The 21291-nt window shown below is 38.3% G+C and overlaps 1 protein-coding gene across 1 annotated transcript in view; it reads right to left on the bottom strand.

Moving 5' to 3' along the window:
- VPS50 (VPS50 subunit of EARP/GARPII complex) overlaps window positions 1-21291 on the bottom strand; it is a 994344-nt gene that overhangs the window by 91623 nt on the left and 881430 nt on the right. The window contains exon 25 of the mRNA XM_053714049.1: window positions 5661-5819. Coding sequence (XP_053570024.1) covers window positions 5661-5819 — 159 coding nt within the window. The remainder of the gene's footprint in view (window positions 1-5660; window positions 5820-21291) is intronic.

The raw sequence follows: 21291 nt of genomic DNA, 5'->3' as shown, positions 1-21291 counted from the left end.
TGCTTTATAAAAAAAAAATCATAACCACCACAAAAAAGGGTGGGCCTCATGGACTCTTGCTAATATGAAAGAAATGAATTTATCAGGTAAGTTCTTACATAAATTATGTTTTCTTTCATGTAATTAGCAAGAGTCCATGAGCTAGTGACGTATGGGATAATGAATACCCAAGATGTGGATCTTCCACGCAAGAGTCACTAGAGAGGGAGGGATAAAATAAAGACAGCCAATTCCGCTGAAAATAATCCACACCCAAAACAAAGTTTAAATCTTATAATGAAAAAAACTGAAATTATAAGCAGAAGAATCAAACTGAAACAGCTGCCTGAAGTACTTTTCTACCAAAAACTGCTTCAGAAGAAGAAAACACATCAAAATGGTAGAATTTAGTAAAAGTATGCAAAGAAGACCAAGTTGCTGCTTTGCAAATCTGATCAACCGAAGCTTCATTCCTAAACGCCCAGGAAGTAGAAACTGACCTAGTAAAATGAGCTGTAATCCTTTGAGGTGGAGTTTTACCCGACTCGACATAAGCATGATGAATCAAAGACTTTAACCAAGACGCCAAAGAAATGGCAGAGGCCTTCTGTCCTTTCCTAGAACCGGAAAAGATAACAAATAGACTAGAAGTCTTTCGGGAATTTTTAGTAGCTTCAACATAATATTTCAAAGCTCTAACTACATCCAAAGAATGCAACGATCTTTCCTTAGAATTCTTAGGATTAGGACACAATGAAGGAACCACAATTTCTCTACTAATGTTGTTAGAATTCACAACCTTAGGTAAAAATTTAAAAGAAGTTCGCAACACCGCCTTATCCTGATGAAAAATCAGAAAAGGAGACTCACAAGAAAGAGCAGATAATTCAGAAACTCTTCTAGCAGAAGAGATGGCCAAAAGAAACAAAACTTTCCAAGAAAGTAATTTAATGTCCAGCGAATGCATAGGTTCAAACGGAGGAGCTTGAAGAGCCCCCAGAACCAAATTCAAACTCCAAGGAGGAGAAATTGACTTAATAACAGGTTTTATACGAACCAAAGCTTGAACAAAACAATGAATATCAGGAAGACTAACAATCTTTCTGTGGAAAAGAACAGAAAGAGCAGAGATTTGTCCTTTCAAGGAACTTGCAGACAAACCTTTACCATCCTGAAGAAACTGTAAAATTCTAGGAATTCTAAAAGAATGCCAAGAAAAATGATGAGAAAAACACCAAGAAATGTAAATCTTCCAGACTCGATAATATATCTTCCTAGATACAGATTTACGAGCCTGTAACATAGTATTAATCACAGAGTCAGAGAAACCTCTATGACTGAGAATCAAGCGTTCAATTTCCATACCTTCAAATTTAAGGATTTGAGATCCTGATGGAAAAAAGGACCTTGCGATAGAAGGTCTGGTCTTAACGGAAGAGTCCACGGTTGGCAAGTGGCCATCCGGACAAGATCCGCATACCAAAACCTGTGAGGCCATGCTGGAGCCACCAGCAGAACAAACGAGCACTCCTTTAGAATCTTGGAAATCACTCTTGGAAGAAGAACTAGAGGCGGAAAGATATAGGCAGGATGATACTTCCAAGGAAGTGACAATGCATCCACTGCCTCCGCCTGAGGATCCCTGGATCTGGACAGATACCTGGGAAGTTTCTTGTTTAGATGAGAAGCCATCAGATCTATTTCTGGAAGTCTCCACATTTGAACAATCTGAAGAAATACCTCTGGGTGAAGAGACCATTCGCCGGATGTAACGTTTGGCGACTGAGATAATCCGCTTCCCAATTGTCTATACCTGGGATATGAACCGCAGAAATTAGACAGGAGCTGGATTCCGCCCATACCAGTATTCGAGATACTTCTTTCATAGCCAGAGGACTGTGAGTCCCTCCTTGAAGATTTACATATGCCACGGTTGTGACATTGTCCGTCTGAAAACAAATGAACGATTCTCTCTTTAGAAGAGGCCATGACTGAAGAGCTCTGAAAATTGCACGGAGTTCCAAAATGTTGATTGGTAATCTCACCTCCTGAGATTCCCAAACCCCTTGTGCTGTCAGAGACCCCCAAACAGCTCCCCAACCTGTCAGACTTGCATCTGTTGAAATCACAGTCCAGGTCGGAAGAACAAAAGAAGCCCCCTGAACTAAACGATGGTGGTCTGACCACCACGTCAGAGAGTGTCGTACAATCGGTTTTAAAGATATTAATTGAGATATCTTTGTATAATCCCTGCACCACTGGTTCAGCATACAGAGCTGAAGAGGTCGCATGTGAAAACGAGCAAAGGGGATCGCGTCCGATGCAGCAGTCATAAGACCTAGAATTTCCATGAATAAGGCTACCGAAGGGAATGATTGAGACTGAAGGTTTCGACAAGCTGAAACCAATTTTTGACGTCTCTTGTCTGTCAGAGACAGAGTCATGGACACTGAATCTATTTGGAAACCTAAAAAGGTTACCCTTGTCTGAGGAATCAATGAACGTTTTGGTAAATTGATCCTCCAACCATGTTCTCGAAGAAACAATACAAGTCGATTCGTATGAGATTCTGCTAAATGTGAAGACTGAGCAAGTACCAAGATATCGTCCAAATAAGGAAATACCACAATACCCTGTTCTCTGATTACAGACAGAAGGGCACCGAGAACCTTTGTAAAAATCCTTGGAGCTGTTGCTAGGCCAAACGGCAGAGCCACAAACTGGTAATGCTTGTCTAGGAAAGAGAATCTCAGAAACTGATAGTGATCTGGATGAATCGGAATATGCAGATATGCATCCTGTAAATCTATTGTGGACATATAATGCCCTTGCTGAACAAAAGGCAGAATAGTCCTTATAGTTACCATTTTGAATGTTGGTATCCTTACATAATGATTCAATATTTTTAAATCCAGAACTGGTCTGAAGGAATTCTCCTTCTTTGGTACAATGAAGAGATTTGAGTAAAACCCCAGCCCCTGTTCCAGAACTGGAACTGGCATAATTACTCCAGCCAACTCTAGATCTGAAACACATTTCAGAAATGCTTGAGCCTTCACTGGATTTACTGGGACACAGGAAAGAAAAAATCTTCTTGCAGGAGGCCTTATCTTGAAGCCTATTCTGTACCCTTGTGAAACAATGTTCTGAATCCAAAGATTGTGAATCGAATTGATCCAAATTTCTTTGAAAAATCGTAATCTGCCCCTACCAGCTGGGCTGGAATGAGGGCCACACCTTCATGTTGACTTGGGAGCTGGCTTTGGCTTTCTAAAAGGCTTGGATTTATTCCAGACTGGAGATGGTTTCCAAACTGATACCGCTCCTGTAGGGGAAGGATCAGGATTTTGTTCCTTATTGTGACGAAAGGAACGAAAACGATTAGTAGACCTAAATTTACCTTTAGATTTTTTATCCTGTGGTAAAAAAGTTCCTTTCCCCCCAGTAACAGTTGAAATAATAGAATCCAACTGTGAACCAAATAATTTATTACCCTGGAAAGAAAGGGAAAGCAAAGTTGACTTGGAAGACATATCAGCATTTCAAGTTTCAAGCCATAAAGTTCTTCTAGCTAAAATAGCTAGAGACATACCTGACATCAACCCTAATGATATCAAAGATGGCATGACAAATAAAATTATTAGCATGTTGAAGAAGATTAACAATGCTATGAGAATTATGATCTGTTACTTGTTGCGCTAAAGCTTCCAACCAAAAAGTTGAAGCTGCAGCAACATCCGCTAAAGATATAGCAGGTCTAAGAAGATTACCTGAACATAAGTAAGCTTTTCTTAGAAAGGATTCAATTTTCCTATCTAAAGGATCCTTAAAGAAGTACTATCTGCCGTAGGAATAGTAGTACGTTTAGCAAGAGTAGAGATAGCCCCATCAACCTTAGGGATTTTGTCCCAAAACTCTAATCTGTCAGATGGCACAGGATATAATTGCTTAAAACGTTTAGAAGGAGTAAATGAATTACCCAAATTATTCCATTCCCTGGAAATTACTTCAGAAATAGCATCAGGGACAGGAAAAACTTCTGGAATAACTACAGGAGATTTAAAAACCTTACTTAAACGTTTAGATTTAGTATCAAGAGGACCAGATTCCTCTATTTCTAATGCAATTAAGACTTCTTTAAGTAAAGAACGAATAAATTCCATTTTGAATACATATGAAGATTTATCAGCATCAACCTCTGAAACAGAATCCTCTGATCCAGAGGAATCAGTATCAGAATCAGAATGATGATGTTCATTTAAAAATTCATCTGAAAAATGAGAAGTTTTAAAAGACCTTTTACGTTTACTAGAAGGAGGAATAACAGACATAGCCTTCTTAATGGATTTAGAAACAAAATCTCTTATGTTAACAGGAACACTCTGAGTATTAGATGTTGATGGAACAGCAACAGGTAATGTAACATTACTAAAGGAAATATTATCTGCATTAACAAGTTTGTCATGACATTCATTACAAACAACAGCTGGAGGAACAGATACCACAAGTTTACAGCAAATACACTTAACTTTGGTAGATCCAGCATCAGGCAGCGATTTTCCAGAAGTATCTTCTGATTCAGGGTCAATCTGAGACATCTTGCAATATGTAATAGAAAAAACAACATATAAAGCAAAATTGATCAAATTCCTTAAATGACAGTTTCAGGAATGGGAAAAAATGCCAGTGAACAAGCTTCTAGCAACCAGAAGCAAATAAACAATGAGACTTAAATAATGTGGAGACAATAATGACGCCCATATTTTTTAGCGCCAAAAATGACGCCACATCCGGTAACGCCGACACTTTTGCCGCAAAAAACGTGAAAAATGACGCAACTTCCGGTGACAAGTATGACGCTGGAAATAACAAAGAAAATTTTTTGCGCCAAAAAAGTCAGCCCCAAGAATGACGCAATAAAATGAAGTATTTTCAGCCCCCGCGAGCCTAACAGCCCACAGGGAAAAAAGTCAAATTTTAAGGTAAGAAAAAATTGATTATCAAATGCATTATCCCAAATAATGAAACTGACTGTCTGAAATAAGGAATATTGAACATCCTGAATCAAGGCAAATAAATGTTTAAACACAAATATTTAGAACTTTATATAAAAGTGCCCAACCATAGCTTAGAGTGTCACAAAAATAAGACTTACTTACCCCAGGACACTCATCTACATGTAATAGAAAGCCAAACCAGTACTGAAACGAGAATCAGTAGAGGAAATGGTATATATAAGAGTATATCGTCGATCTGAAAAGGGAGGTAAGAGATGAATCTCTACGACCGATAACAGAGAGCCTATGAAATAGACCCCGTAGAAGGAGATCACTGAATTCAAATAGGCAATACTCTCTTCACATCCCTCTGACATTCACTGCACGCTGAGAGGAAAACCGGGCTCCAACCTGCTGCGGAGCGCATATCAACATAGAATCTAGCACAAACTTACTTCACCACCTCCACGGGAGGCAAAGTTTGTAAAACTGATTTGTGGGTGTGGTGAGGGGTGTATTTATAGGCATTTTGAGGTTTGGGAAACTTTGCCCCTCCTGGTAGGAATGTATATCCCATACGTCACTAGCTCATGGACTCTTGCTAACTACATGAAAGAAAGCAATAACATGTATTTGTTCTGTTAGCTATATGTAGTTCCTAAATTATGTTTACAAAAAAATTACCTTCAAAAGAGCATCCACATAAATATTGTGTTGTGACATGATTTCTTTTACATCCCATTTCACGTTGGCCATAAGAAGCAATAACTGTTCATAATCAATAGCTTTTGCAGCTACAATCCAGTAAATTGGCTTGCGGAGTTCACTGGCTGTTGACACAGTCTACAAAAAAATAAAATATATATAATGATATGCAGTGATATACAAGAAAAAAACAGTTTAGGTTACATATGTTAGCATTAATGCAAGTAATAACTACTTTATTATGATGATAAGATCTGTGATTTTGTTTCTGCACAATAATAAACTTAGAAATGTTAAATTATGCATTTGAAAGAGAAGCATTTCAAATTATAACAAATCATTTTTGCATTGCAAAGATTAAGTTAAAATGGTTTACCCTGATATTAATATCAACAGGAAATGAATGTTTGTGCACATCATATTACTAAGAACAGATTTATCACTTGCTAATAAAAGAGACTCTAAAGAACCTTAAAAGGCCAATAAACTCAAAATTGTATTCCAAATAAAGGGCCAGATTACAAGTGGTGCGTTATTAAGCACTCCTGCTCGAGCAAAAACTTTGCTAGCGGCAATTTGCTTGTGCGCGTATTACAAGTTGGAAGTGAAAAGTGTGCGTGTGAGTGAAACCCGATGTGCCCTAACTGAATATTGCGCTCATATTCTCCCCGTAGAAGTAATTGGATAAAGAGTGTAGTAGAAAAAAACCCAAACACCAATCATTTGCGTGCTAACCCGACAGCAGTTAGGAAGAAATATTTCACATTCCAATGTTCTTCACAAACAAAATAAAGTACTTTCTATTGTAAAATTATATTTCTACATATATCTGTATATACCTATACCTGTATATCTATTCCTACAGATATAGAGGTATAAATACCTATTTTATATTAACAATATCACATATATATATATTAATAAATAAATAATTTTTTTCTATGTGAAGAAAATAGAAATTTAAAATATGCGTAATGCGATTTACAATTTGCGATTTAGCTCTAATGTGATGTTGGGTTAGCGTACACGAACAATTTCTAATCTTAACAAATTTATTTGTAATCTTTTTGTAATCTACAGGAATAGATATAAAGATGTATATATATATATATACATACTGTATATATAAGGGGCTGCACAATTAATCTTATGATGCGATTAATCGCAATTTTTTATTGTGAGAATTTCAAATAACAAGAGAATGAAATTTTTAGCCCCGCCCCTATGACGTACAGGTGGGGGCTTGTATAGGCTAGCCCTCCGCTACCAAGGAAACCCGATTAATTTTTTTTTTTTTTTAAAAAGCAGGGCTGAGCATGTTTATTACTGGTATTCGTAGAAGGTAGTAATGACAGCTGAGAGCACAGCCAATAATAGGCGGCCATACCTTGATGTCACTTCTTCTGGATGCTGAATGTTGACGGATATTATAAGCGTCCAATCAGTTAAGATAACCTCTTTCTTTTGCCAATCATTCAGATGATATTTATGATTGATGGCCCTGCTTACCAATAGCACAATGGAATGGTGGAGCAGGAAGGGGAGGGGGTGGTGTGGTTGCCTTGTGGTAGCAGTATGCGCAGGTCGTGATAGCAGCATGGCGGAAGATGAGTGATCAGGAGTCAGAGAGGCTAGTTGAGGAGCTTGAAGCCATCGTAGAAGAACAATTTTAGGTTTTTGGGCCTAGCGGACTGTGGAGTCGCGAATATATCCGCTTCTGTGAGGCGAAAGATACCTGAGGCAGAGAAACTAGTAATGGGCAGAGGGAACTGGCGAGTTCACTCTTATTTTCCATTCCAAGTTACACAGCTCACCTGGGCGAACAATTTTCTGTCTCGCTTAAAAGCATGCAATTAACTCATTAAGATCTAATGTATTACTGGCCTTTCTAGCTTTCTTTTACTCAAACATTTTTAATGCCATATATAGGAAAATACTGAAAATATTTGTTTATGGGATATTTGGTATGGGAAAACTTTATTTAAAAGATGTAATTTATTTTGAAGAAATGTATCCATTTATTGGTAAGTCTCTCATTGTATTTGTCACTGACAATGTCTACCACAGCATATTTGTCTTTTAAGATATGTGTATTGGTTTAGTATGTGTGTAACCACCGTGTGCTGAGGGAACAGTAGTGACTACTTGTGGCATGAGCTCTTAGTCATGTGTATACATATGAGTGTACATATGTATTACCTGCATGTCAGGTACCTGTGTGTGTGTAATAAAAAATAAAATTATATACATAAAAACTAGTTTTATTTTTGAATGTTCTCAGCCTGTATTGGTCAATTTACTTTAAGATTCTGTACAGTTTAATGCATTTTTTTGTGAAAAATGTTTAACAGTTATTTTTTAAAAAATCGCAATCACAATATTTTAGGTCCAAAATCACGATTTTCATATTTCCCCATATCGCCCAGCCAATATATACTGTATATAAGTATATATGTACAATAAAAATTACATTATCCTATATGTGAAGAACATTGGAATGTGAAATCTGCACAGTAAATATAAAGTAAAACACAAATACATACATACAGTATGTACAAATATATATACATACATACACACACACACATATTTAGACATGTATATGTATGCATATATACATTTTAGCCCTTTGCATTCAAACTTTTTTTTTTATATTTATATGACTAATTTTTATCAAAGTGTAACTGTAATTTTGCGCTAACCAGAAAAGCATAACATTGCGCTCTTGTACGTTCAGCCGCACACAAAATTACGAACCCCCCCCATATTGCTTGTGTGCAAAAGTTAACACACCACTTGCAATCTAGCCCAAAATGTTTCATTATAAATAATTAAAAAATCTTTTCAATGATCATTTGTTATTTATTTTGCCAGATTTTCATGAACAGTTTACCCTAAAATTTTCTCCCCTTTAATTTGTTACCAATGATCCATTCAACCTACTGGAGTGTATTAAAATGTGTATAAGTAGCTCCATTAACTTAATATCAGAAACTGAAATAGCTGAATTTGCCTGTGGTATACATACCTATACTGAAATTTGCTATACTTAAACGGACATGAAACCCAAAAATTGTCTTTTATGATTCAGATAGAGAATACAATTTTAAACAACTTTACAATTTACTCTTATTATCTAATGCGCTTCATTATTTAGATATGCTTTGTTGAAGAAATAGCAATGCATATGGGTGAGCCAATCATGTGAGGCATTTATGTACAACCACCAATCAGCAGCTTCTGAGCCTATCTAGATATGCTTTTCAACAAAGGATATAAAAAGAATGAAACAAATTAGATATTAGAAGTAAATTGGAAAGTTGTTAAAATTGCATGCTCTTTCTAAATCACAAAAGAAAACATTTGGGTTTGATGTCCCTTTAAGCATAGTCTATAGAAAAGCTGTGTAAACAGCCAGCAGAATAAATTACACTCCCGGTGTGAAGTAGGTGAGATGGTAGGAGAGAGTAATAAAATGTTAATATCTAATTGTTCTCTCTAAGTATTGGGATTTGGCATAAGTGAAAATAAGGAGATCTGCAAGCTCAACCCATTTTGATGGGTTGTGGTATCAAAGAACAAAACCATCCATTTAATATACAAAATAAACTTAAAGAAGCAAATTCTCATATGATTATGTTCATATATTTAAGGGGCATGTCTTGCACCAGGAAAAATTAGAATTTCACTAACAAAATGCCAATCTTTAATGCTTTTAAGATATCAACATGCATGCAAAACTAGCCATTTCATACACAAAATAAACTTAAAGAAGCAATTTCTCATGATTATACTCTGCTGCTGGTATAATAAGTCATTAGAAACACATTAAGGCAAAAACTATTTCCAGTATACTGTCCCTTTAACTGTAAAAATTGTACTGTTCCCAAGCATACCACACAGGCTGGAGTGCATTGCGTAGAATGCAGTGATTGGCCGATATGTTCAGGGTTGTTTAAACCTGTCTCTAATAGGCACACACAAAATAAACAACAATCAAGAGGCATTTGAAGGGCCATATCTTGCTCCGGGAACAATTTGAATTTTACTAACAAAATGCCAGTCTTTAATGCTTTTAAGATATTACCTTGCATGCAGACTTTTTGTAGTGATATGAATAATGAAAACAAAGAAAACTAAACCTTAATGCCCCTTAGGTAAAGTGCAAATGTCATGTTGAAAGTTGTGCGCAATATCTCTACTTACCAATCATTTTTATTAACTGCACCTCTAGAGGAATAAACCAATTTGTAGAGGAATAAACCAATTTGTTATCTAAAAATATATGTCACAATACAAAAAAAACTCATTCACATAATGAAAAAACAGCAATATAAACAAATGCTGCTAATTACTTGTGCAAGTACTTGCTTCCTAAAAAGATAATGGAGATGCCAGTGGAATTATAATCCCAAACAGTGATCTGGGGCAGGATCTAAACAGAACTGATTTTTCTTCTTACAGAGAGTCTACTTAAAGTGAAGGTAAACTTTGATGAATGAAAGCCCGTTTTTTAAAAATACTATCAACAGGGGCACTTTCATTCGTCAAAGTTTACAAAGCAGCCGTTTTGATTAACTTACCTCTCTTCTTTGCACAGCCAGAGCAGCTTCCCCCACCTGGAAATCCTCTCTTCACACGTCAGCAATGACTAATCCTGCTTCCACCAATCACAGCATGGCCTCAGACAATGACTACCCTGGGGGGAAAGCCATGATTGGAAGAAGCAGGATTAGTTATTGCTGACGTGTGAAGAGAGGATTTCCAGGAAGGGGAAGCTGCTTTGGCTGTGAAAAGAAGAGAGGTAAGTTTTCAATCAAAACGGCTGCTTTGTAAACTTTGATTATTGAAAGTGCCCCTGTTTTTAATAGTATTTTAAAAAAAACGGGCTTTCATTCATCATAGTTTACCTTCACTTTGAGTAGACTCTCTGTGAGAAGAAAAATCAGTTCTGTTTAGATCCTGCCCCAGATCACTGTTTGGGATTATAATTCCACTGGCATCTCCATTATCTGTAATTATTTTAACTAGGTAGCTATTAAATAGTTCTTAACTATTTAATAGCTATTGTACCTGGTTAAAATAAATACAAAGTTGCCTGTAAAATAAATATAAATCCTAAAATAGCTACAATATAATTATTCGTTATATTGTAGCTATATTAGGGTTTATTTTACAGGTAAGTATTTAGTTTTAAATAGGAATACTTTAGTTAATAAGATTTAATTTATTTTGTTAGATTAAAATTATATTTAATTTAGGGGGGTGTTAGGGTTAGCTTTAGGGGTTAATACATTTATTAGAGTAGCGGCGAGGTCCAGTCTGCGGATTAGTTGTTAATACTTGAAGTTAGGTGGTGGCGACATGGGGGGGCAGATTAGGGGTTAATACTATTTATTATAGGGTTTGCGAGGCGGGAGTGCGGAGGTTTAGGGGTTAATAACTTTATTATAGTAGAGGCGAGGTCTGGTCGGCAGGGTTTATATGGTGGCAATGTTGGGGGTGGCAGATTAGGGGTTAATAAATATTATGTAGGTGTCGGCGATGTTAGGGGCAGCAGATTAGGGGTTTATAGGGATAATGTAGCTTGCGGCGGTGCACGGAGCAGCAGATTAGGGGTTAATAATATACAGCAGGGGTCAGCGATAGCGGGGCGGCAGATTAGGGGTTAATAAGTGTAAGGTTAGGGGTGTTTAGACTCGGGGTTCATGTGTTAGGTGCAGACTTAGAAAGTGTTTCCCCATAGGAAACAATGAGGCTGCGTTGGGAGCTTAACGCTGCTTTTTTGCAGGTGTTTTTTTTTCCATCCCAAACTGCCCGATTGTTTCCTATGGGGAAATCGTGCACGAGCACGTTTTGCCAGCTTACCGCTACCGTAAGCAAAGCTGGTATTGAGGGTTGAAGTAGCGGTACATTCGGCTCAACTCACCCTTTTTGGAGCCTAACGCAGCCCTTCAGACAACTCTAAATACCAGCGTTGTTTGGGAGCAGCGGTAGGAAAAAAAGCTGTGTTAGCTACGTGGGTCTTTACCAACAAAACTCTAAACATAGGCGATAGATATCTGTACCCAGAGCATAGGTACTATGGAATGAGGGAACATCATAATGTCTGAACTAGAAGTGCTTGCACTGCATAACAGAGTACTACTTGCTAGTATGATGTATTGTGTTGTGTTTTTGGATATTCTTTGTGAATTGCTCTATACACCTAATAACATACTGTACATTCACTGTATACACAAATCAGGGGTTCCTATTCAGGTTTACTTTTCCACGGTTTTCCATAAATGCACTGGTTTAAGATATCCCCCCACGGAGTAAAAATCTTATAGTCCTACTAAAAAATAACAAAATAAAGAGAGGGCTAAACAAATTAGAATGGTTTGTTGGTACAGGTGCGTTGAGTAGCTTTGTATTAAAAGGTTACTACTGGTTTGTTGACTCTTCAGTGATCGCACAATATTGCATCTTTTTTGCATGGAGGTAATAAATAAACAAAAATATAATTTATGCTTATCTGATAAATGTATTTCTTACATCGTGGTGAGAGTCTACAAGGCATTACTCCTGGGAATTCCACTCCTGGTCACTAGTAGAAGGCAAAAGATTCCTGAACCCTCACCTCACCAAAATGGTAAACCAGTCTGGCATATAGCCAAGCAAGAAGAAGAAGAAAGGTAGGAAAGAGCAAGGACAAGAAAAAAAGAAAAGGGGTTTACACTTAAACTGCCACCAGAAAAAAACTATATAATTAAACTCTAACAAAAAATGGGCGGGTCTCGTGGACTCTCACCACCATGAAAGAAAAGAATTTATAAGGTGAGCATGCATTATATTTTATTTCATAAAGGTGGTGAGAGTCCACAATGCATTCCTGAAGAAAGTAATACCCAATCTATGAAGTCCATGAGTAAGAAATTCTAGGAGAAGTAGCCAGACTATATGCAAAAGCAACAAACCAAAACATTTTTTTTCAAAGAATGCCATGCTTAGAAGCTGATGATGATGAAAATAAGCATCCTTCAAATCTATTAAAGACAAACTGCCCTTGATGAACATGAGGCAGAATAGGCCAAACTGACTCCATCATGAAAGAAGAAATCCAAAACTGGCCTGTAAGTTCCCTCCTTCTTTAGGACAATGAAGAGGTTGGAATAAAACCCTTGGCCCTGTTCCAACTTTAAAGGATCATAAAACCCATTTTTTTTGTTTTATGATTTAGAAAGAGCGTGTAATTTTAGACAACTTTCTAATTTACTTCTATTATCTAATTTGCTTCATTCTCTTGATATCCTATGCTGAAAAGCATATCTAGATAGGCTCAAGTAGCTGCTGGTTGGTGGTTGCACACAGATGCCTCAAGTGATTGGCTCACCCATGTGCATTGCTATTTCTTCAACAAAGGATACCCAAAGAATGAAGCAAATTAGATAATAGAAGTAAATTGGAATATTGCTTAAAATTGTATTATCTACCTGAATCATGAAAGAAAATGTTTGGGTTTAGTGTCCCTTTAAAGTGGGACTTTTACTCACATAGATTCCAGATCTAATACCAACTGAAAGAAGGCTCTTGCCTTTACAGTGTACTTCGGAACATGAGACAGAAGAAAACCTACTCTGCGAGGTCTTGATTGATACCAATTCTGCATCCATAAGAAACTATATTTAGAACCCATGGATCTGGAACAGATTGAAACTCCCCCCCCCTCCGAATTAAATTTGCCCCCTATCAGAAGTTCTGGATCGGGGCCGCACCTTCATGTCAACTTAGTAGGCTGTTTAGATTTGATCCAATTTTACTTGTCCTAGATAGACAAAAGAAACAAAAAGGATAGAAGTCCTAATCTTGCGTTTATACTTCTTGTCCTGAAGGAGTAAAGCTCCGGCCACAGAAGAAATACTAGCATCCAGACCAGGCCCAAAAAAAGAAGAAATAAAAAGCCTAAATTCTCAAACCCTAGGAAGTGGCTACATTAAAATGTAAATGGGTGGGAGAAGTAATACCCACTCCTTTTGAGGGGAAGAAGAGGGGAAAAGCCATTTTGTTAACCCCTTAATGACCGCAGCACTTTTCCATTTTCTGTCCGTTTGGGACGAAGTATATTTTTGTATTTTTGCGGTGTTTGTGTTTAGCTGTAATCTTCCTCTTACTCATTTACTGTACCCACACATATTATATACCGTTTTTCTCGCCATTAAATGGACTTTCTGAAGATACCATTATTTTCATCATATCTTATAATTTACTATAAAAAAATTTATTAAATATAAGGAAAAAATGGAAAAAAACACACTTTTTCTAACTTTGACCCCCAAAATCTGTTACATATCTACAACCACCAAAAAACACCTATGCTAAATAGTTTCTAAATTTTATCCTGAGTTTAGAAATACCCAATGTTTACATGTTCTTTGCTTTTTTTTGCAAATTATAGGGCTATAAATACAAGCAGCACTTTGCAATTTCCAAACCATTTTTTTTTCAAAATTAGCGCTAGTTACATTAGAACACTAATATCTTTCAGGAATCCCTGAATATCCATTGACATGTATATATTTTTTTTTAGAAGACATCCCAAAGTATTGATCTAGGCCAATTTTGGTATATTTCATGCCACCATTTCACCGCCAAATGCGATCAAATACAAAAAATCATTCACTTTTCACAATATTTTTCACAAACTTTCGGTTTCTCACTGAAATGATTTACAAACAGCGTGTGCAATTATGGCATAAATGGTTGTAAATTCTTCTCTGGGATCCCCTTTGTTCAGAAATAGCAGACATATATGGCTTTGGCGTTGCTTTTTGGTAATTAGAAGGCCGCTAAATTCAACTGTGCACCATACGTGTATTATGCCCAGCAGTGAAGGGGTTAATTAGGGAGCATGTAGGGACATTTTTGGGGTAATTTTAGCTTTAGTGTAGTAGACAACCCAAAGTATTGATCTAGGCCCATTTTGGTATATTTCATGCCACCATTTTACCGCCAAATGCGATTAAATTTAAAAAAAAAATATTAAATTTTTCACAATTTTAGGTTTTTCACTGAAATTATTTACAAACAGCTTGTGCAATTATGGCACAAATGGTTGTAAATGCTTCTCTGGGATCCCCTCTGTTCAGAAATAGCAGACATATATGACTTTGGCGTTGCTTTCTGGTAATTAGAAGGCGCTAAATGCTGCTGCGCATCACATGTGTATTATGGCTAGCAGTGAAGGGGTTAATTAGGTAGTTTGTAGGGAGCTTTCAGGGTTAATTTTAGCTTAAGTGTAGAGATCAGCCTCTCACCTGACACATCAGACCACCTGATCCCTCCCAAACAGCTCCCTTCTCTCGCCCACAATTGTCCCCGCCATCTTAAGTACTGGCAGAAAGTCTGCCAGTACTAAAATAAAAGTTTTTATTTTTTTTATTTTTTTATTTTTTAAGCATATTTACATATGCTGTGGTGTAGCATCCCCCCCCCCCACCACATGCCTGATCTTTTTTTCACACTTTTTTATTCTTTTTTTTAAAATTTGTACTCCAACTTTTTCTGTAGTGTAGCGGTTCCCACCCGCTCCCTCCCGTGCACGCGCTCGCCCCCGCCCTCCTGTGCGTGCCCCCGGACATCCCCGCCCCCTCCACATCTCCAGGGCCATCGATGGCCACCACCCGCCTCCCGGTCCTGCTCCCACCCACCAACGAAGTAAGCCACCGATCTCCGGTGCAGAGAGGGCCACAGAGTGGCTCTCTCTGCATCGGATGGCTTCAAAAGGTTATTGCAGGATGCCTCCATATCGAGGCATCACTACAATAACCAGAAAGCAGCTGGAAGCGAGCAGGATCGCTTCCAGCTGCTTTCCACACCGAGGACGTGCAGGGTACGTCCTCAGGCGTTAACTGACTTTTTTTTGAGGACGTACCCTGCACGTCCTCGGTCGTTAAGGGGTTAAATAAACGACTAACATAGAAAATTAGATGGTAGATTCCAGATAATTGAGCTCCAAATTCATAATGATCAATTGGTAATATGTAATATTTGTTTGTGGTCCGAACCAAATCAATAAAGGTTTTTGGGACAACTTGAATAGCAAACTTTTTAACTACACTAAGAAAAACATACGGCTAGATTACGAGTTTTTCGTTTTGAGCTGTGTGGTGCTAAAGAGCAGTTTATGCTCACCGCTCACAGATAGCGCTGGTATTAAGGATTTTTACAAACCCGGCGTTAACCGCAAAAAAGTGAGTGTAGAGCAAAATTTTGCTCCACACCTCACCTCAATACCAGTGCTGCTTACGTTAGCGGTAAGCTGGTAAAAAGTGCTCGTGCACGATTTCCCCATAGGAATCAATGGGGGAGAGCCGGCGGAAAAAAACCTTACACCTGCAAAAAAGCAACGTTTAGCTTCTAATGCAGCCCCATTGATTCCTATGGGGAAATAAAAGTTATGTCTACACCTAACACCCTAACATGAACCCCGAGTCTAAACACCCCTAATCTCACATTTATTAACCTCTAATCTGCCGCCCCCGACATCGCCGGCACCTACATTATATTATTAACCCCTAATCTGCTGCTCCGGACACCGCCGCCACCTACATTATATGTATGAACCCCTAATCTGCCGCCCCCAACGTCGCTGCAACCTAACTACATTTATTAAACCCTAATCTAACGCCCCCAACGTCACCACCACTATAATAAAGTTATTAACCCCTAAAACTAAGTCTAACCCTAACACCCCCTAACTTAAATATAATTTAAATCTAAATAAAATTACTACAATTAACTAAATAATTCCTATTTAAAACTAAATACTTACCTATAAAATAAACCCTAAGCTAGATACAATATAACTAATAGTTACATTGTAGCTAGCTTAGGGATTATTTTTATTTTACAGGCAACTTTGCATTTATTTTAACTAGGTACAATAGTTATTAAATAGTTATTAACTATTTAATAACTACCTAGTTAAAATAAAGACAAATTTACCTGTAACATAAAACCTAACCTAAGTTACAATTACACCTAACACTACACTACAATTAAATAAATTACCTAAATTAAATACAATTAATTACAATTAAATAAAATTATCTAAAGTACAAAAAACAAACAAATACTAAATTACAGAAAATAATAAACAAATTACAAGATTTTTAAACTAATTACACCTAATCTAATCCCCCTAACAAAATAAAAAAGCCCCCCAAAATAAAAAAAAACCCTACCCTACACTAAATTACAAATAGCCCTTAAAAGGGCCTTTTGCTGGGCATTGCCCCAAAGTAATCAGCTCTTTTACCTGAAAAAAATTACAATTCCCCCCCCCAACAATAAAAACCACCACCCACACTACTATAAAACCCACCCAATCCCCCCTTAAAAAAACTAACACTAACCCCCTGAAAATCACCTTACCGGGAGACGTCTTCATCCAACCGGGCCGAAGTCCTCAACGACCAGGCCAGAAGAGCATTGAAAATTGCTTTCAGCTCTAAGACATTTATAGGAAGAACCGATTCCTCCCGAGTCCACAGACCCTGAGCCTTTAACAACCCCAGACAGCTCCCCAACCCAGCAGACTGGCATCCAAGGTCACAATCACCCAAGAAGGCCTGCGAAAACAGGTTCCTTGGGATAGAAGATCCTGAGACAACCACCACGGAAGAGATTCTCTTGCAGCCTGATATAGAACAATCTTTAGAGACAGATCCATATAATCTCTGTTCCACTGTCTCAGCATGCATAACTGCAGAGATCTGAAATGGAACCGAGTAAATGGAATGATGTCCATGACTGAAACCATTAGACCAATAACCTCCATACACTGGGCCACCAACGGGATGGCTGAAGAGCTAAACATGAATTGAACATTTTTTACTTCCTTGCTTCTGTCAAAAAGATCTTCATTTCCAGAGAATCTATAATGGTTCCCAAAAATGCCACTCTTGTAGCCGGATTCAAGGAACTTTTTCCTAAATTCACCTTCCAACCGTGGGAGCGCAGAAAAGACAACAACAACAACTCCCTATGGGAGTTTGCTAGCTGAAAAGATGGCGCCTGAACTAGAATGTCATCCAAATAAGGAGCTACCGCAACCTCCTGCAATCTAAGAACTGCCAGCAATGCACCCAGAACCTTTGAAAACACCCTGGGAGCTGTTGTAATACCAAAAGGAAGAGCCACAAACTGAAAATGCTTGTCTAGGAAAGCAAATATCAGAAACTTGTGATGATCCTTGTGGATGGGAATATGCAGATATGCATCCTTTAGATCTACTGTAGTCATGAATTGACCCTCTTGAACCAGAGGAAGAATTGACCGAATAGTCTCCATCTTGAAAGATGGAACTCTGAGAAACTTGTTTACACACTTGAGATCCAGGAAGGGTCTGAAAGTTCCCTCCTTTTTTGGAACAATGAACAGATTGGAATAGAAACCAAGTCCCTGCTCCTGAACTGGAAAACGAACTATCACTCCCATGTCAGAAAGATCCTGAACACAACTTAAGAATGCCTATCTTTTTATCTGGTTTACAGATAACCTTGACAGATGAAACCTGCCCCTGGGAGGAACATTTTTGAACTCCAGCTTGTATCCCTGGGACACAATATCCACCACCCAGGTATCTGGAACATCCCTGACCCAGGCTTGAGCAAACAAAGACAGCCTGCCCCCCACACAATCCATACCTGGATCGGGGGCAGACCCTTCATGCTGACTGAGTAAGCAGCAGGCTTCTTAGATTGCTTCCCCTTGCTCCAGGACTGACTGGATCTCCAAGAGGGCTTGGACTGGTCCTGTTTGGAAGAGGAAGATTTACAGGAGAAGCTACGAAAGGACCGAAAATTACTCTGATGACCCTTCTGTTTATTTCTCCTATCCTGAGGAAGAGAATGACCCTTCGCTCCAGTGATATCAGAAATAATCTCAGCCAAACCAGGCCCGAACAAGGTCTTCCCCATGTAAGGAATGGATAAAAGCTTAGATTTAGATGATACATCCGCAGACCAAGACTTTAACCATAAAGCCCTGCGTGCCAAAACAGCAAAGCCTGAGATATTTGCTCCCAACTTGATGACCTGTAAAGAAGCGTCCACAATAAAAGAATTAACCAATCTTAAATCCCTAATTCTATCTTGAATTTCCTCCAGAGGAGATTCCTGTTGAATAGAATCAGACAATGCATCAAACCAATATGCAGCTGCACTGGTAAGTGTAGCAATACACGCAGCAGGTTGCCCCTGGAACCCCTGGTGAACATACATCCTTTTAAGCAAAACTTCTAATTTTTTATCCATGGGATCCTTAAAAGATCAACTATCCTCAATAGGAATAGTGGTCCTCTAAGCTAAAGTGGAAAGAGCTCCCTCTACCTTAGGAACCGTCTGCCAAGATTCCTTAATAGAGTCTGCAATAGGAAACATCTTCCTAAAAAGTGGAGAGGCAGAAAAAGGAATACCAGGTTTCTCCCAATCCCGTGAAATAATTTCTGAAACCCTATCTGGAACAGGAAAAACTTCCGCCACAGAAGGAACATCAAAAAACTTGTTATTCTTACTAGCCTTCTTCAGAGTAACTATGACCATAGAGTCATCTTATGTAGCTAAAACCTCCCTGAGTAACAAGCGGAGTGTGCTCCAGCTTAAATCTGAAAGAAACTACCTCAGAATCCGCCAAAGGAGGCACACTATCAGAGTCTGAAATTTCACCTTTAGACGCTACAGAAATATCTTCTTCCTCAGTCATTTGAGAAGAAACATTAGAAAGAGTTGCAACAGACTCAAAACTCCTTTTACGCTTACCCTGCAACACAGGAAAAGCAGTCAAAGCCTCAGATACTGCAGAGGATATATGATTAGCCATAGCCTGCAAAGAAAAACCAACTTGAGATGAGACACAGGGCACTGCATGTAAAGAGGATTGATATGGGATGATTGGGGAGAAAGCTGCGTTACAGCTTGAACAGGAGGCTGCTGAACAACAGTCTCCCTGCAAAATGAATGCACAGGATCAAAAAGTCTTTCCATATACTGTACAGTCCTCTTTATACATGAGGAACAGAAAGGGATAGGAGGCTCTACATTAGAATCTAGGTATAAATTGCAGGTAACCGCTTGCAAGTCCTCTTGATCCATTTTACACACAAAATAAAAATCAAGTGTTGCTGAAAAAAAAACTTTCACAAAAATAAAGTATTACTGTCTCTTTAAATAACGTTATAGATACTAATGAAAACAAAATAGTTATATCACTTTAAGAAAAAAACATGAGCCCCTGCAGAGCACCTCTACACCTCAACAAAGCCTTGCTGTGGTGCCTACCTGACCTCCTCCCACCAGAACAGACACAGCAATCCGGAATAAAGAGAAGAAAAAACGACACCCGGTTTCACCAGTCAGCAGACCGCAACAAAAGCATCTAACACCCACGGTTTACTGAACAGACTGAGAGGCACGCAAAAAACTTGTGCCAAATACAACTCCACCCATCATGGGCGTGCCTCACCCCCTCCCGGCCGGCATTAAGACTCAAATGAAAAACGCCGCCGGGAGAATAAACAAAACACACTACCAAACTGCGCACAAACAGCGCAAATAAAAGAAAACCGGCAACGTAAAAAACAAGCCCTAATATATGTAAAATAGAATACTTGACTCCATATATTCAGCAAACTAAACATACTAAAAAGCAACTTTTGAATGAAATTTGAAACCCATGCAAAGCAAGCGGAAAGAAGCTGAAGCTAGATTCAAACCATTAACCTTCAGCTTGCTAGGCAGCTAAGATAACCAGTGGACCACTTCTGCAGGCTATTTGAAAGTATGTTTCTAACAGAGCCATCCTCACACAGTGCCCCACATGGAAAAAAACTCCCAGAAAAAAATACCTGCACACAAGCAGGATTAACCCCATAAGTGCTGCACACAGCAGAAAAAAGAAAAATAGCACTTACCTTCAGACTGCCAGGCAGCAAGGCAGCTCAGGCTTGAAAGGATTCCTTCCTATCATGGAGTTGTAGGCAAAAGGAAAAAAGACTAAATAAACCAACAAAGTCTTTAACCAAAAAAGGGCAGCATCACATCCGGGGAGGCGCAGAGGGAATTATACCCCTCAAGTTCCCAAAAGATTAAAAGCCATAACAGCTCTACTGAAGAGACTGACGTGGAATACAGCTAAACCCCCAAGGAAAAAAACAAAAACAAACTTGCTCTGTTAAAAAATAAAAAACTCTTGATTGAAGAATCAGACACCTAACTTTACTACCTCCATGCACTACAAGCAAAGACAATGACTGGGGATTGTGGGTAAGGGGATTGGTATTTAACAGCTTTGGCTGTGGTGCTCTTTGCCTCCTCCTGCAGGCCAGGAGTGATATTCCCCAATAGTAATTATGATGATCCGTGGACTCACCGTGTCAATAGAAAGAAAAAGAAAATATGTGATGATTTGAAAAGTATGAATTTTAAAAGTACTCCAATATGAAAATAGAGGAAAAAAAAGTGAAAAAAATGTGTTGTAAAGTCATCTAGAAGAAATACAAATGGGGGCATCACATAGCGTATCCTGTGGAACATTGAAACACCAACACCAAATAGGATGGTTACTCATG

The sequence above is a fragment of the Bombina bombina genome, chromosome 5 (genome assembly GCF_027579735.1).
Source record: "Bombina bombina isolate aBomBom1 chromosome 5, aBomBom1.pri, whole genome shotgun sequence".
NCBI lineage: Eukaryota > Metazoa > Chordata > Amphibia > Anura > Bombinatoridae > Bombina > Bombina bombina.
This window is presented reverse-complemented; position numbering and strand designations above follow the sequence as displayed.